This window comes from Lynx canadensis, chromosome C1, assembly GCF_007474595.2.
Source record: "Lynx canadensis isolate LIC74 chromosome C1, mLynCan4.pri.v2, whole genome shotgun sequence".
NCBI lineage: Eukaryota > Metazoa > Chordata > Mammalia > Carnivora > Felidae > Lynx > Lynx canadensis.
In genome coordinates, this window is record NC_044310.1 from 23,323,759 (window position 1) to 23,338,821 (window position 15,063).

At 44.2% G+C, this 15,063-nt stretch overlaps 2 protein-coding genes across 5 annotated transcripts in view; one reads left to right on the top strand and one right to left on the bottom strand.

Annotated features, from left to right (window-relative positions):
* SNRNP40 (small nuclear ribonucleoprotein U5 subunit 40) overlaps positions 1-926 on the bottom strand; it is a 39,126-nt gene extending 38,200 nt beyond the window's left edge. The window contains exon 1 of the mRNA XM_030324624.2: positions 754-926. Coding sequence (XP_030180484.1) covers positions 754-897 — 144 coding nt within the window. The 5' untranslated portion in view covers positions 898-926. The remainder of the gene's footprint in view (positions 1-753) is intronic.
* A 196-nt stretch (positions 927-1,122) lies between these two features.
* Positions 1,123-15,063, top strand: part of ZCCHC17 (zinc finger CCHC-type containing 17) — a 62,191-nt gene continuing 48,250 nt past the window's right edge. For 2 of the 4 annotated variants that reach the window (XR_003970767.1, XM_030324625.1), the window contains exons 1-2: positions 1,123-1,217; positions 10,531-10,651. Coding sequence is in view for 2 of the 4 variants with exons in the window: in XM_030324625.1 (XP_030180485.1) it covers positions 10,586-10,651 (66 nt within the window). In the remaining 2 variants the exon portion in view is untranslated. Of the gene's footprint in view, positions 1,218-1,284; positions 1,351-10,530; positions 10,652-15,063 lie in introns of those variants that run through there. The other 2 variants (XM_030324626.1, XM_030324627.1) reach the window with 2 other exon arrangements.

The window sequence follows — 15,063 nt, forward strand, 5'->3', positions numbered from 1 at the left end:
GCACGATTTGTTCATGGACTGGCAGAGAGGTTGAGAGAGGAGACCCATGTATTTCTTGATCTGAGCCTAATAGTCCAGGAGGAGAGGTGTGATCATTACCTCTATCTCACAAGAAATGCAGTTAGGAGCATGGATTCTGGGCTTAAAATCTGTTTCTATCACTTAGCAGATAAGAGTTTACAAAACAGGATACTAACAGTTCCTACCTCTTTAGCTATTACCAAGATTAACAGAGTTTTCATGTACAAAGTACTTAATACAAGGACTCGATGATCTAGCTATTGTTCGGTTGTTGTTAGTAACAGTACTAGCGCTGAGAGGTAAAGAGGAAAGCAACTTGCCCGAAGTCCCAAAGCGAGTCGGTGTCACTCATTTCCTTTCTCCCCTCATTCACTCATTCATTCATCCATCCATCCATTCTACAAACTTTTCTGAATGTTGACTCTATGTCGGATCCCTGGGAGATTAAGTATGAGAAAGCCCTGGTCCTGGTTTTGAGTTCAAGGTCCTTAAACTCTAATTCTAACGCCACGCCACAGGGTGGTCGAGACGCTGAAAACAGGAGTCCGACGGGCTAACGAACGCAGCATCCGCGGGGGGGTCGGGGGGGGGTGTCGAGGGCTTTTACAGTGTTTTCTGCTTTAACTGCAGGTAGCGATTCTCGTTCCGCCCCCGCAGTGCGGGATCTCCCGGTGCAGGGCTCTCGGATGAAGGATGAGCTGAGGGCCGAAGGCCGCCTCCTACTTCACTTACCGCTTGCAGCAAAGCTCCCGGCGCCGTCTGCTGCTGCCCGGCTCCGGGGCTCGACCCCGCCGCTCCCAACAGCAACTCATGCCGCTGCCGTTTGACTGGTACCAGCGGCAACTCTGGGCCCTTGCGCTTCTGCTGTTCTATCATGGCGGCAACCGCTCTTCTCAGCGCCGCCACTGACCGCGCCGACAGGCTCAGGCACCGCGCGATTGGTTCCGACTTAGTTCTTCCCCCAGAACTTCCGGCTTGGAGAAACCAATCGGTTTCCAGTAATCTCCTCTGCACCGCCCCCTGAACGCTCTTCTTTTATTGGTCAGCTCTTCCTGGCGTCACGACAGTACGATGCCAGGATTGGTGGGTAGAGCTGGAGTCCCACCTAGGCGCGCTGTGTCTTGTGGGTGGAAGCGCTGCCTGGGTTTTGGCGTTTCGCGCAATGCTGCGGCGGGGAGACCCGGAGCTGACACCGAGTAAGTGGAAGGAAGGTCGGGGGTGGGTGGCTGCGGCATTTGGAGGCGGCGCCTCGGTTGTGTGGCCTGAGCCTGGCCCTTGTCAGCTGAAGGTTTGCAGGAGGCAGAGGCGGGCCCAGAGTTCGCCGCGCCGGTAGGTAGCAGCGTGGGTTCCGCTTCTAGGCTGGGGCAGAGCGTTGGGGTCTTTGCGGCAGCCTGGGGCTCTCGACGGCTGGCTTGTTTGTCCAGCGCCTGCAGTGTAGAACCCTGTGCCGGACGCTCCCAGGGAGGAAAGGCCTGTCTCCCAGCTCCACCAGGTTCCTCTATGGCTGAGGAGGCCGGCTTGTTTCTACCACTGATGGTGCAGCCTTGTACTAGGGCCTGCTTTGTGCCTCAGAGAAACAGAGATGAGGGAAATGTCCGACGCCTGCTTCTCCTGAGTACGGTCTTGTTGAGAGTTTTGGATTCATACGTGGGAACCAGGTCTTCTCCTTAATCGTCCAACTGATACTTATTGTGCAGAGCCTCGGGATACATTGTGAACCAGACATGGTCCCTGACCTCAGGGGCTTGAGTCTGGTGGTGCAAACATGTAAAAACAATGATCTCACTAAGAACTGTAAAATAGTGCTGCCTAAGAGAGGGGCCTGATGTTATGCGTGCCTAAAATAAGCAGAAAGGCATCTGTGAACAAAAGGTGCCTGAACTGGTAACCTAAAGGGAGAATTCTAATTACTTAGGTCAAGAGAGGAAGGCAGGATATTCCATCTAGAACAGCATGTGCAGGGGCCCTGTGGCAAATGACTAAAAGGCAAAAAGAGGCCACGGTGGCCAATACAGAGGAGATGAAGGAGAGTCTCGTACAGGATGTAGCCGGAGGGGGGGGGGGTAGAGGTGCAGAAATCTTACTGTGAGAATGATGGGAAGCCACTGGATGTTTTTTATGGGGGAGGGGGAGGTGGTCTGGTGGGAGAGTGGCTTGATCCCTCAGGCTCAGTAGCATGAACAGGTAGGAGGAGAGATAGGTACAGGTAGACTACTTGGGTGAGAGCCATTAGCAATGAAGACTGAGGTATTTGTACAACTACAGGAACTGGACAGTTTCTAGAGATATACAGGAGGTAAAATTAGTAGGATTTAATGATGGATTGGATTTAGGGAGTGAAAGGAGAGAAATCAAACTGTAGGTCCTAGGTTTCTGGCTTATGCAACAGGGTAGTTCTTTTTTTGGAAGAAGAAGAGGGAGGTGGTATGATATCCAGGAGGCAGTTTGAAATACGGCTTTGGAGCTCAGAAGCGAGTTTTCGGGAAACATTTACTTGGGAATAATTGCATATAGGTGACAATATGAGCCCTAAGTGTGGGTAAGAGAACCTTGAGTGGTCCCAACTTGTAATGGCCAAGAATGAAAGCATGAGTCCACAAGAGAAACACAAGAGCTATAGAGGAGGACCAGAGGAATGTTGCCTCAGCAGCAGGAAATGGTCTGTGTAGTGGTGCCTGGCTGGTCCAGTCGGTAGAGTGTGCCAACTGTTGATCTTGAGGTTGCGAGTTTGAGCCCCATACTCGGTGTAGAGATTGCATAAAAGTAAAATCTTTAAAAAAAAAAAAAGATTCTGTGTTAGAAAAAGTTTCTGTGTTAGAAAATCCTGGGATTTGGGGCGCCTGGGTGGCTCAGTTGGTTAAGCGGCCGACTTCGGCTCAGGTCATGATCTCGCGGTCCGTGAGTTCGAGCCCCGCGTCAGGCTCTGTGCTGACAGCTCAGAGCCTGGAGCCTGTTTCAGATTCTGTGTCTGCCTCTCTCTGCCCCTCCCCCGTTCATGCTCTGTCTCTCTCTGTCTCAAAAATAAATAAAAAATGTTAAAAATTTTTTTTAGAAAATCCTGGAATTTAAATAACATGAGAATTGAAACATGTCTGTTGGCTTTATCATCATGGAGCTTATGGTGTCCTTCGTGAGAGTTGGTGTGATGAGACCAGAAGCCAGATATGAGGCAGAGATTCAGGAAAGGAAATGGAGGCAGTGAATCTACAGAGTATTTTTCATACATAAGATTGTAAAGGAGAGGAGAGGATGTGGAAGCTGAAGGAGATGAGGGGTCACCAAGGATTCAACTGAGAGGGCGAAGGAGAAAGTGAGAGAGAGAGAAATTGGGTCATTGATCGTGTTGTGAAAACGTGGGAATGGATGGGATCCAAAGTACAGTTAGAGCAACCTTAGGAAGATGGACAGTTTCTCCAGTGAATAGAAAGGAAGAAGGAAATGAAGGCAGTAGGTACAGTCTGTTTGTATATTTAGTACTGATAAAATGAATTCCTTTCTCATGGCTTTTATTTTCTCTGTAAAGTAGGTGATGTGATCATATGCTTAGAGTGAGAGGAGATCAGAGATTTGAAAAGATTGCAGAAGGTGTGAAAGACGTTGTAGATCGTGGGAGAATTGTGTGACCAGAGAAATGTAGAATTGTCTTGCAGATTTGAGGTTGGAGATCATAATTTTTTTTCTAGCAACATCAGGCTATTCTGTGCCGGCATGCAGAAAACATACCAAGGTATGGTGGTGAGGACTGTGGGTTTGACTTGCTCAGCGCACGTTTCTACCTCTACCTCTTACAAGGCAGCGCACATTGCCTTCTCTTACTGAAAATTCTGAGATGCCAAAAACGATTTCGTAGACTCCTTTGCACCTAAGGTGAGAATTGAATTTGGAACTGAGTTAGATGTGGAGACAAAGAGAGTGAGAGCCATCCAATTCTGCTGGCAAATTTCGTAGCAGAGCTGATGTCTCTTTAGTCACCAACTTTCTGGTTTAGTGACTTTCTGCAATGATAGCCATAACTTTCTTGATCATGGCGAAGACTTATTTTGCGGGTTAGGACTTGTTCCTGTAAGTTCTAACAGAGCCTGCTCCCATAGCCCTTCAAGTAATTTTGTAAGCCACATGATCCCTGGCGATAACTCCCTTTTGGCTTATCTTAGCTGGCATGGGTTCTGTTGTCTGCAACCATACTTCACTCATGCCAGACAGGTGAGCTGTAAAGACAAGGAGTTAAAGGGCGGTCAGGGTATTATTAAAATGATGGGCTATGGAGTCCAAGCTGGAGAGGGCTAACAGTTGGAAGAAAGTAGAGGTCAATAGATTAGGGTTCTAATGAGGTCAAAGAACAGTGTTCTCTGCTATAGGACTTCCATTTATCCTTAAAGTCCTCTTCAGTTGTCACCTCTTAAACTTCCCTGTGTCCTCCAAATCCTTGGTCTCTTTCTTGTTTTCTCAGCACTTTGAACCTAGCCACTATTTTAGCACTGGTCACATTGCATTGCAAATGGTTACCATTATCCCTACCAGACTAGGAAGTCTGTGAGGACAGGGACTGTGTTGAAAGGGGTAGTAACAGTGGCCTGGGCATATGACCCTTGGAATGGCCTAGTATTTGTCTCTTTCTAGCCATGCATTTTGGGCAACTTACTTCATTTCTGTACACAGGAATACCTACTTTGTAGAGTTGTTTTAAGGCCTGAAGGGAGGTTTATGAAGTGCTTACCACAGAGCCTGGCATAAACATCGGTAAATGTGCTGAACTGATAAGTTAACAGTTTGAAGTAGGATTAAACGAAGTACTTCAGTATTTCAGTAGACAGTTCTAAATTTCAGTGTGCTAGACGCTGCAGATTTGTGGGGGGGGGGGGGGGTATGATACTGTGTAAGACAAGGGCATGCACAGAAGAATTCCACAATCTAGAAAGGGAAGAAAAAATGTCCATATGATTTGAATCCCATCTTCATCATTCATAGCTTTGTAATCTTGAGTAAGTTACTTAGCTTCTCTCATGTCTTAGCTTTTTCATCTATAATGTGGCAATGATAATTGCCTATCTTGTTGAGTGGTCCGAAAGATAATCAAATTACTTAAAACAAGTAAAGCTCTTAGGTTAACGTACAGCAAATAAATACTCGAACACTAGCTGTTGTTATCAGACGACTTGGAGAGGACCTCCAAGATTATTGACTAAGAACAGTGTGGGGTAGAGCGTAAGTACTGGTCATGGGGTCTCGTGCCAATGGCTAGCTGTAAGCAGCCTCTGTCAAGTCACTTGACCTCTGTTAGCCCTATTTTCAGTTAAGTAAAAGTAATGAGGTGAATGATTCCTTTTCATCTTTCACATTTTATGAGTCCGTTTTTTGTGTTTTTCTTTGCACTTTACTATTCTCTTTCCTGCTTTTGGACATTTTCTCAATCAATCCATGACTGAAGTTCAAAAAGGAAGAAGGATCTGTCTCAGATAGTCATTCTATCAAGTTGATGGGAAGGAGGAAGTTTGGCTACCATTGTGGCATTTGAAAATCTCCCCCCTTCTAATCTAGCCAACATGTTGGGTGGAAGTTATTTCCTCTACATTCTTTAGACCAGAATGCTTTCTCCCTTCTTTCTTTCCCTGTTTGTTTGGCGTATAGTGAGGCCATTCACTCATTCAAAAACAAACAAACAAACAAACAAACAAACAAAAAACCCACAAAATTTTGAGTACCTACTCCATACCAGATATGAGGAACAGAAGACCAAATAAGAAATGATCCTTGGTTACATGTTTAGATGAATTAATCCAGACCCAGCGCATCATAGCCTCATCCATGAATAATGCCCTTCTGACGATGACTCCTCCTTGGAATCTCTAATGTTGGGACTTAGTTCATGTTAGAAATTCTCACAAGATTTAGATGTGCACTGTGAATTCTTTTGAGGCAATGGAGAATAGTGGTTGAGAATGCAGGCTCTGGAGTCATCCTGTCTTTGCTCATATCCCAGTATTTTTACTTATCAACTGATTCTCCTCTCAATTCGTATGCACAGGTTAAAGATAAATTAAAATCCCTTTAACTCTTAGGGTTCTATCTAGTTATTATTGTTCTGTTACGACCACAACAAATCTAAATTCAAACAAACTTAACTACAACAACAAAAATCTTGGCCAGATCAGTAAGGTGACACATGAAATGAAGTTCCAAAGATGCCTTAAAATATCTTCCAATTTGGGGCGCCTGGGTGGCTCAGTCGGTTGAACATCTGACTCTTGGTTTCGGTTCAGGTCATGATCTCACAGTTCATGGGTTTGAGCCTTGCATCGGGGAGTGGGGGTGGGGTGGGTGGGTTCTGAGCTGACACTGTGTGGCTTGCTTGGGATTTTCTCTCTCCCTCACTCTCTGGCCCTCCCCTGCTCATGTTGCTTTTTCTCAAAAAACAAAAAACAGTATCTTACCAATTTAATATTATTCTATGAGCTTCACGTTGCTTGAGAGAAGGGAGAGCAGGATGTTTTTCTTTTTTAATTGCATGCACATTTAAAAAAAAAAAACAAGGGGCGCCTGGGTGGCGCAGTCGGTTAAGCGTCCGACTTCAGCCAGGTCACGATCTCGCGGTCTGTGAGTTCGAGCCCCGCGTCGGGCTCTGGGCTGATGGCTCAGAGCCTGGAGCCTGTTTCCGGTTCTGTGTCTCCCTCTCTCTCTGCCCCTCCCCCATTCATGCTCTGTCTCTCTCTGTCCCAAAAATAAATAAACGTTGAAAAAAAAAATTAAAAAAAAAAAACAAGTTTGAAATAGTCACAAAACTGGAGGTACAGTACAAATAACATTTTTTTATGAATCATTTGAGAGCTAAGTTGCTGACCTGATGTCCCATCATCCCTGAATACTTTAGTTTTCCTACAAACAAGGACATTCTCCTGTATGACCACAATGTAACTAATATAATCAGAAAGTTAACATTGCATTACTTCTTCTAGTCTTTTTTTTTTTTTAATGTTTATTTATTTTTGAGACAGGAAGAGAGAGCACGAGTGGGGGAGGGGCAGAGAGAGAGGGAGACACAGAATCTGAAACAGGCTCCAGGCTCTGAGCCGTCAGCACAGAGCCCGATGCGGGGCTCGAACCCACAAACCGTGAGTTCATGACCTGAGCCAAAGTCGGACGCTTAACCGACTGAGCCACCCAGGCGCCCCTACTTCTTCTAGTCTTTAGGCCCTGTCATCATTCTGGACAGCCCAATATGTGGACGCCATCATTACCCTGCTCCTTTTCACACTGGGTTGATCTTTGCAAATTTCCTCCTCACCCAATATAGGTTCTGACCTCACTCTGGGCCATCGTTCCCCTGCCACACCTCCCGTCCCCACACTCTCCTTGCTCTGTCCCTTGCTTTGGGAAGTGGGTGGCTAGTAACTGGGTCCCTGTTGCCTCCCTACACATTACAATGTTTAAAAAATGTTCACTTAAAATGAAGCACTTAAAGAAGATACTCTGTTTCTAGAATTATTGCAAAGCAACTCTAAATGGTATACCTCGATCCTTGTCAATTTACTTGCTCTTTTAAGTCTACAAATGTGGTCCTATTTGACTGGACTGACTATATCTCAGTGTTTCATAAACTTTCTTAAAACAGCAGGACTCTTTTTTTCAAATGACATCTTACTTAGAAGCTTAATAGGTAAATCGGATCCAAGCAGAATACACTCCTGTACCCTTCACTCCTCCTTGCTCCCATGGTCCAACCCAAGGCGGGGAGGGCAAGTGGGAATTGCCAATACACAGTCTCTTACTAATCACTGAAGAGAGACTACTGGCTCCCAACTGCTCTGGGCAGGACCTCCAGAAGTTGGTTTCTTTGGGGATGTGTTCCCCCTTCCTTTGAGGACTCTCCACTGGTTGGTTGGCCTCCAGCCCTACTTCTTTGGCTTTCTTGAACCCTGTGGTCCCTAGATATTTCAGAGTTGACTGTTTACAAATAAACTCAGGTTGAGGAGTCTGAACAACCACCATAAAACTCTAGGTTTTTATAGGACATAATTTGAAAGAAAACATCAAGGTCCATTTTTAAAAATGGCAACGTGCTACTTTCCTGAAATTGTAAACCTGTTACTGTCATGTTTCCAGATTTCCCTCATTAATGCATGCCACTCTCCTTGAAGAATCACATAGGGTTTCTCCTGTTCTGTGGCAGGAGCCAACAGGAGAGCTTTAAGTTATGTATTCCTACACTGACCACAGCAGAAATCTGTAAGAATCAACTTTAGATTTTTTTCTGTTTTTTTTTTTTTTTTGTTTTTTTTTTTTTTTTTTCTTTCCATGACCTTTGTGTAGAGAGGAACAGGTTATAGACTAAGATGTTTGAGCTCAATTTAGGTGTCCTAGCTGCTGATGCCTCTATGGACTCTATACCTCACTAGTGCTCCAGGAGCTGGAAGAATTAAAGTCTCTTGATGGAGCCACTGGCCTCAGGTCAGTAACCTCTGTTTTAGGATGTGAGATAAGAGGTGCTAGTCAGAGAGAGGGGAAGACTGGAGATGAGCCTGCAGAGCTAGGAAGTGACAGAGGCAGGAGCCAACCAGGCTGTGATACTTGGATTTAACCTGTTTACCATCCATTTCTCAAGAACTGACAAATCTGCCCTCATTCCATGTGCTATTAGTAGAGTAACAGAAAACCACGTGTGGCTGACCTAAGCAGAAAAGGGCGAGTTTATTATAAGGGTACAAAGTTGTCTTATGGAACTCAAGGACAAGGATGTAGGAACCTGGGGATGATACAAGAACCAGGGTTTGGAAAGCTGGTGGGATTTCTTTCAGTTCTGTTTTAAGTAAGGCAGTGCAGTTAATAGACGATGCTATAGATCAGGTAGAGTTTCCAAAACCAGGACCCAGAGCCATCATGTGAAAGTGAGGGGTTGTGCTGGGAATTGAGGAGAAAAGAAAGTATTTGGTTATGAAAATCTAGGGAAAATAGAGGTTCAAGTCTTACTGTTGGCAAATGTAAATGGGAAAAACCGAACTGAGGGCAGTACCATTAGATTTATCTTTGTGTAGCACTGATTTTATTTGGCAGAGTAAAGTGGCATGGTTAAAAGCCACTGGACTGCTATTTTCCTCTCTGATAAAACCAGGAGACTGAGGTCCCTTCCAACTCCAAAGCTGTAAGACTTTCTTTCTTTTTTTTTTTAATTTTTTTATTATTTTTTTTAACACGTATACATTTTTGAGAGACAGAAGACAGAGCACGAGACGGGGAGGGCAGAGAGACAGGGAGACACAATCCAAAGCAGGCTCCAGGCTCCGAGCTGTCGGCACAGAGCCCGATGCGGGGCTCGAACCCACAAACTGTGAGATCATGACCTGAGCCAAAGTCAGATGCCTAACCAACTGAGCCACCCAGACACACCCAAAGCTGTGAGACGTTCTACTCAGGCAGCATCAGCATCCTCTGGGAGCTTGTGGAAATGCACAGTCTCGGGCACCACCTCGGACTTACTGAATTGCAGTCTGCATTTTAACATGATTCACAAATAAGTAAAATTGGTGCATACAAGTGTATATGTGTGTGTATAAATTACTAAAATATATTTTTAAATGATTGTTAATTAATGGTTAATAATTTCATGATTCCATTAAAAAACCTATATATATAAAGAAATTTTAAAGAATATAAACAGAATTGAATGATGAGTGATTTTTTTCTTTATTATGACTACATATTATCATCTGAACTTTTAAAATGAGCATGTGTGTTTTTAGTTTTATAAGGAAAAAAATAAGCTATTGTCTCTTTTGAAAGTCACTTCAGATTAACACCTAGCGTGGTGTTTAAAAGCAGGCGGGGGTAGGGGGGCACTGGCAGGTTTACTCGGTAGAGAATCCTACACTTGATCCTCGGGGTTGTGAGTTTGAGCCCCGTGTTTGGTGTAGACATCACGTAAATAAATATAACTACCAGAACAAAACAAAACGAAACAGATGGGGACTCTGGTGTCAGCCAGAATTTGACTTCAGTATTTCCTAGCTTTTTGACATAGGCCTAGTAATTTGACCTCTGGAAGCCTGGTTGTTTTTGTCATTTATATAAGAATTCAACCTACATCTTGAGAGTTTTGAGGATTAAATGAGATACTGGATGTCCAGTGCTTAGCACAGTACCTGGATATAGTAAGTTCTTGATAACTGTTAGCTCTTATTGCTACGATCATTCCCTTTTTCAAGATTGTCTCTCACACGCACATCTCAAAAGCCTTCCCTTGACAAAAGAATAGTAATAATAGCAATTAGAAGACAAAAAAACCAGACTAATGCCTTTGGGTAGGTATCAAATTGGAAAAAAAAAAAAAAAAAGAGAGAGAGAGAGAGCAAAGTTTCCACAACTTACCGTGATCACAGTGGGCAAGAGAGAGGTGGATGAAAGCACATGGTGTTAAATCTAATGCTGTTACTCTGTAGAGATGAGCTGTGGGTTATGTGCACGTTTCTTCTTTAATGCAGATGTCTTTCATAGTGTTGTCTTATTTCTTTGTGATAGGACACTTGAATTAGCTTTACCAGAGGAGAAATGGAGGAGCCATAGAACATCAAGGATGAATTCAGGAAGACCCGAGACCATGGAGAACTTGCCTGCTCTCTACACTATTTTCCAAGGAGAGGTATACACTTTTGGCTTGAACACCTACTCTTTATGTTAAGCATGGACTGAAGGTGAAAAGCTGCTGGGTCTGGAGCTCCTGTCCACTTGAGAATATGTTAAGCATTGCAGTTCCAACAGGAAGGACTAGAGGAGTGTCTGGCTACCACTTGTACCTCCTCTAAGCTCCAGACTCCCTACTGCATACTTGACATCTTCATTTGGATACCTCACAGCGTGTCTAATTTATGTTTTAAACTGAATTTTTTCTCTTCTTTCTCCCTTTATTATCTCTTTCTCTCTTTCTAGAAATGTTTTTTTTTTTTGTTTTAAGTAATCTCAACACCAGACGTGGGGCTCGGACTCAAGACCCTGAGGTCAAGAGTCAGATGCTTCACTGACTGAGCCATCCAGGGGCCCCTTAATTTTTTCCCTTTTCTAGCCAAATCTGTTCTTCTGGTCTTTCTCATCTCAGCAGATGCAGCCACTACCCTTCCAGGTACCCATGCTAAATGTCTGGGTCTCGCCCTTCATTTCTCCTCTTGATTTGATTTTGATTTTTCCTCTCCCTCCAGTCCGTCAGCAACTTGTGTCATTACTACCTCCCAAATGTATCTCTTATCTGTATACTTTACCCCTATGGCACCCCGTTAGTTCAAGCCCGCCATCTCTTGACCTGGCCTTACTGGGGCCCCAATGTCTATTGTAGTTCCTCTCCAATCTGTTCTTTCCATTGCAGCCAGAATAACATCTAGAACAGATTGAACATGCTGCTTTCTCGCACTTCTAGGCTTCTCATTGTACTTGAATTCATCCAAACAATTTCATGATCCCTACATGACTTGGCCTCTGCTTACGTGGACAGTGTGGTTTTGTTTCATTCTACTTACACACCAGCCACACTGGCCTCCTTACAACTCTGAGTATTCTAAGCTTGCTTCCTTCTCAGGACTTTTGCATATGCTGTCTGTAACTACCCCACTCTCCCACCAACTTCTTTTCATGTTTTTGGTCTCAACCCTAGCGCCGTCTCCCAGAGATCTTTGCCCCACCATAAATAAATAGGCTCACCCTGTATTTGCGTACTTGTGTAATGTCTGTCTTCCTCACAAGATACTCAGCTCCATGAGGACAGAGCCCTGAGTGTTTTGTTCGTGGTCGTGTATCTCAGTCCCAAGTAGGTGGGTAGAAAATAATAGGTGCTCATCACATCTTTGGTGACTGAATGAACGATCGGCCTTTGAGGAAGAAGGCGTTGTATTTGGAGAGCAGACAAAACCCGGATTCCTGTCCTGGCTCTTTTACTTGAGACTGCCACTTACTCTCTTTGGGGCCTCAGTTTTCTCATTTGTTAAATGGAGATAATAACTCCTTCCAGAGGCTTGCCCTGATGGTTCAATAAGCTGTCATCTGTAAAAACAATGCCTGAGGTACAGTAGGAATTCATTAATGTTGCCTTCCTCTTCTCAAAGCAAAAGTAGAGCCAAAAAATTGTTTTTACTGCCTTATGAGTGCCCATGGTATTTTTACAGTATCATTCCTGTGGTATTCATACTTGCTTTATGGTTCACAGAAGTTTCATCTTCTAATAATGTAAAGCCTTTGAGGACAGACTTTGTGTCTGTCAGTCGGTTGTAGATAATCATGGCTTTTGACTCCTGTTAAGTCAGTCCCGACTTGTAATATGAAGTCAAGATACAAAGGTTAATAACATTCTAGCGTATAGGAAACTTCTGCTCTTCAGAGCCTTTATATTTTTCTTTAAGGCCTGAGGTATCTCCAAAGATCAGTGAGGTAGGTACAAGGGCTCAGGAAAAGGAAGTGGTAACACTAGAGATGAAATTGATTTTTCTGGCGACGAAGCCTTCATTTGTCAGATGTTGCACAAAAGACAGAAGAGTGCTGTTCCCTTTCACAAACTGACTCAGATTTTTAAAGTGGCTGCCGACTGACAGCTTCTTAAATGAGGTGGGACTTGAATTAGTGTAGGGTTTATATATTTTACTATTAAGGATGGATGGGCTAGGAGAATATTTGGAGAGAACTTAGTAGTTCTAGCTTAGTATTTCAGGAGCACATTTTGAAAAATGATGGTTTAGAAGTGAACAGAATTAGGGAGAGAGCAGTTACTTGATAAATCAGAAAGAAGAAACTATTTTTCAGAATATTCATCTACAAACATTTTTATTTATTCTTATTTTTTTATTAGAGAGAGCACACGTGAGTGGGGGCTGGGGCGGGGGGGGGGGGCGAGAGAGAGAGAATATCTCAAGCAGGCTCCATGCTCAGCATAGAGCCCGTTGCAGGGCTCGATCCCATGACCCTGGGATTATAACCTGAGCTGAAACAGAGTTGCATGCTCAACCGACTGAGCTACCCAGGCGCCCCTTCATCCACAAACATTTAATGAGTGCCTGATATTTAAAAAAAGACCTGGTTACATTAAATTCTATTTATTTATGTATTTATATCTATTTTTGAGAGAGAGCAAGAGAGCACACGTGCGTGCTCAGGCAGGGGAGGGGCAGAGGTGGGGGGACAGAGGATCTGCACTGACAGCAGCGAGCCCAATGTAGGACTTGAACTCACGAGACACAAGATCATGACCTAAGCTGAAGTCTGAGGCTCAACCAACTGAGCCACCCAGGCGCCCCAAGACCCTGTTACATTGAAATTCAAAAACTTCTAAGCTTAACATATGTCAGCACTTTGACACACTCTGTCTTTGATTCTCTCCCACAAATTGTTAACTCTGTTTTATGGATAAGGAAACTTCTCTCAAAAGTTAAGTAATTGCCCAATGGTTAATAAATGGCAAAAACTGGGATTTTATTTTAAGTTATTTATTTATTTATTTATTTATTTGTTTGTTTGTTTGTTTATTTTAAATGTTTATTCTTGGAGGAGGGAGGAGCAGAGAGAAGGGAGACACAGAATCCAGAGCAGGCTCCAGGATCCAAGCTGTCAGCACAGAGCCCGACGTGGGGCTTAAACCCACGAACCGTGAGATCATGACCTGAGCTGAAATCAGACACTTAACCGACTGAGCCACCCAGGCGCCCCTGAAGGTTTTTTTTTTTTTTTAATGTTTATTTATTTTTGAGAGAGAGAGAGAGCATGAGCAGGGGAGGGGCAGAGAAAGAGAAAAAAACCGAATCCAAAGCAGGCTCTAAGCTGTCCGCACAGAGCCCGATGTGGGGCTTGAACCCAGGAACCTGAGCCAAAGTCAGACACTTAACCAACTGAGCCACCCAGGTGCCCCTAAAACTGGGATTTTAAATCAAGTCCTCTCTCCACGTCTGCTTCCTGCTAACTGCACCTGGGGTTGTCCACCTGTGCATAAATGCATGGAGGAGCCAAAAGAACCCTAAAAGAACTCTTTCAACTGAATTGAGGTGGAGGAGGAAGGTAGACGGTAAATCTGGTTGTTCCACAGTCCTTTGTTTCTTTCTCAGTTATGGCCCCTCTCGCAGTGTCTTGTAGGATTGTTACTCGTGTACGTATTTGTCTCCTCCACTAGATTGTGAGTTACTGGAGAGCAAGGGCTAGGGTTGTCTCATATATCTTGGTAACTACTTCAAATTCACTTAAAAATAGGCTGCGAATTTCTTTTAAAGTTTTAATCTCACAGTACCTGACGTGGTATCTCGCCTGTAGGTGCTCAGTAAATGTGTGAATACAATGGAACCCAAGCCTCTCAGGACCAATCATCCTTGAAGAAAACTGGTGGTGCAGCCTGTAACCTAGCACTTCTTCTCTGAGCAGGCTCAGCAGGGCTGGGAAGCTTAGCAACCAAACAGCTGAGAAGCCAATATTCGTCCTTCTCCCACCCTCGGAGAGGCATCTTAGTGCCCACGTCAGTGCAGCCTGGTAGCGGGTACAAGCGTAGCAGTGGGAGTTGGGATTTGGCTCAGCCCAGCCATAGCCAAAGAAATGCGGAGGGGAAATTGGTGTTGGTGAGGCGGAAATAGCATGGGACAAAGTAAAAAGGAAACTTCTGTTCTTGCTACTTTCTACCTTTGTGATTTCGGACAGGCAACTTAGGTCTCTGAGCCTCAAGCTTCTCATTCACATTATGGGGCTAACCAGTTCCAAGGCCAGTGCAACCTCTAATCTGAAGATGGCAGATTCATTTTACCTGAGTCCTGAGTTCAGTTGAGATAATTACTGAATTTTTCCCCCTGAGCTATTTGACTAATTATTCTTGGGACACCAGGCAGACTGTGTGATCATCTACAGCAGGTGCCATTCTGTTCATTGCAAGTCTGACTGCACCCTAGGAGACACAGTGATGGAAACACCTGGCCCTGGAAATCGGCAAGAATGCCTTTGCCTGACTGAACACTCGACTGCATCCATCCTGGAACACATTAACTTTTCCTTTTGGGAGAAGCCAAATTAAGGTCTGTTAATGATCTTTTCTCAAAAGATCGT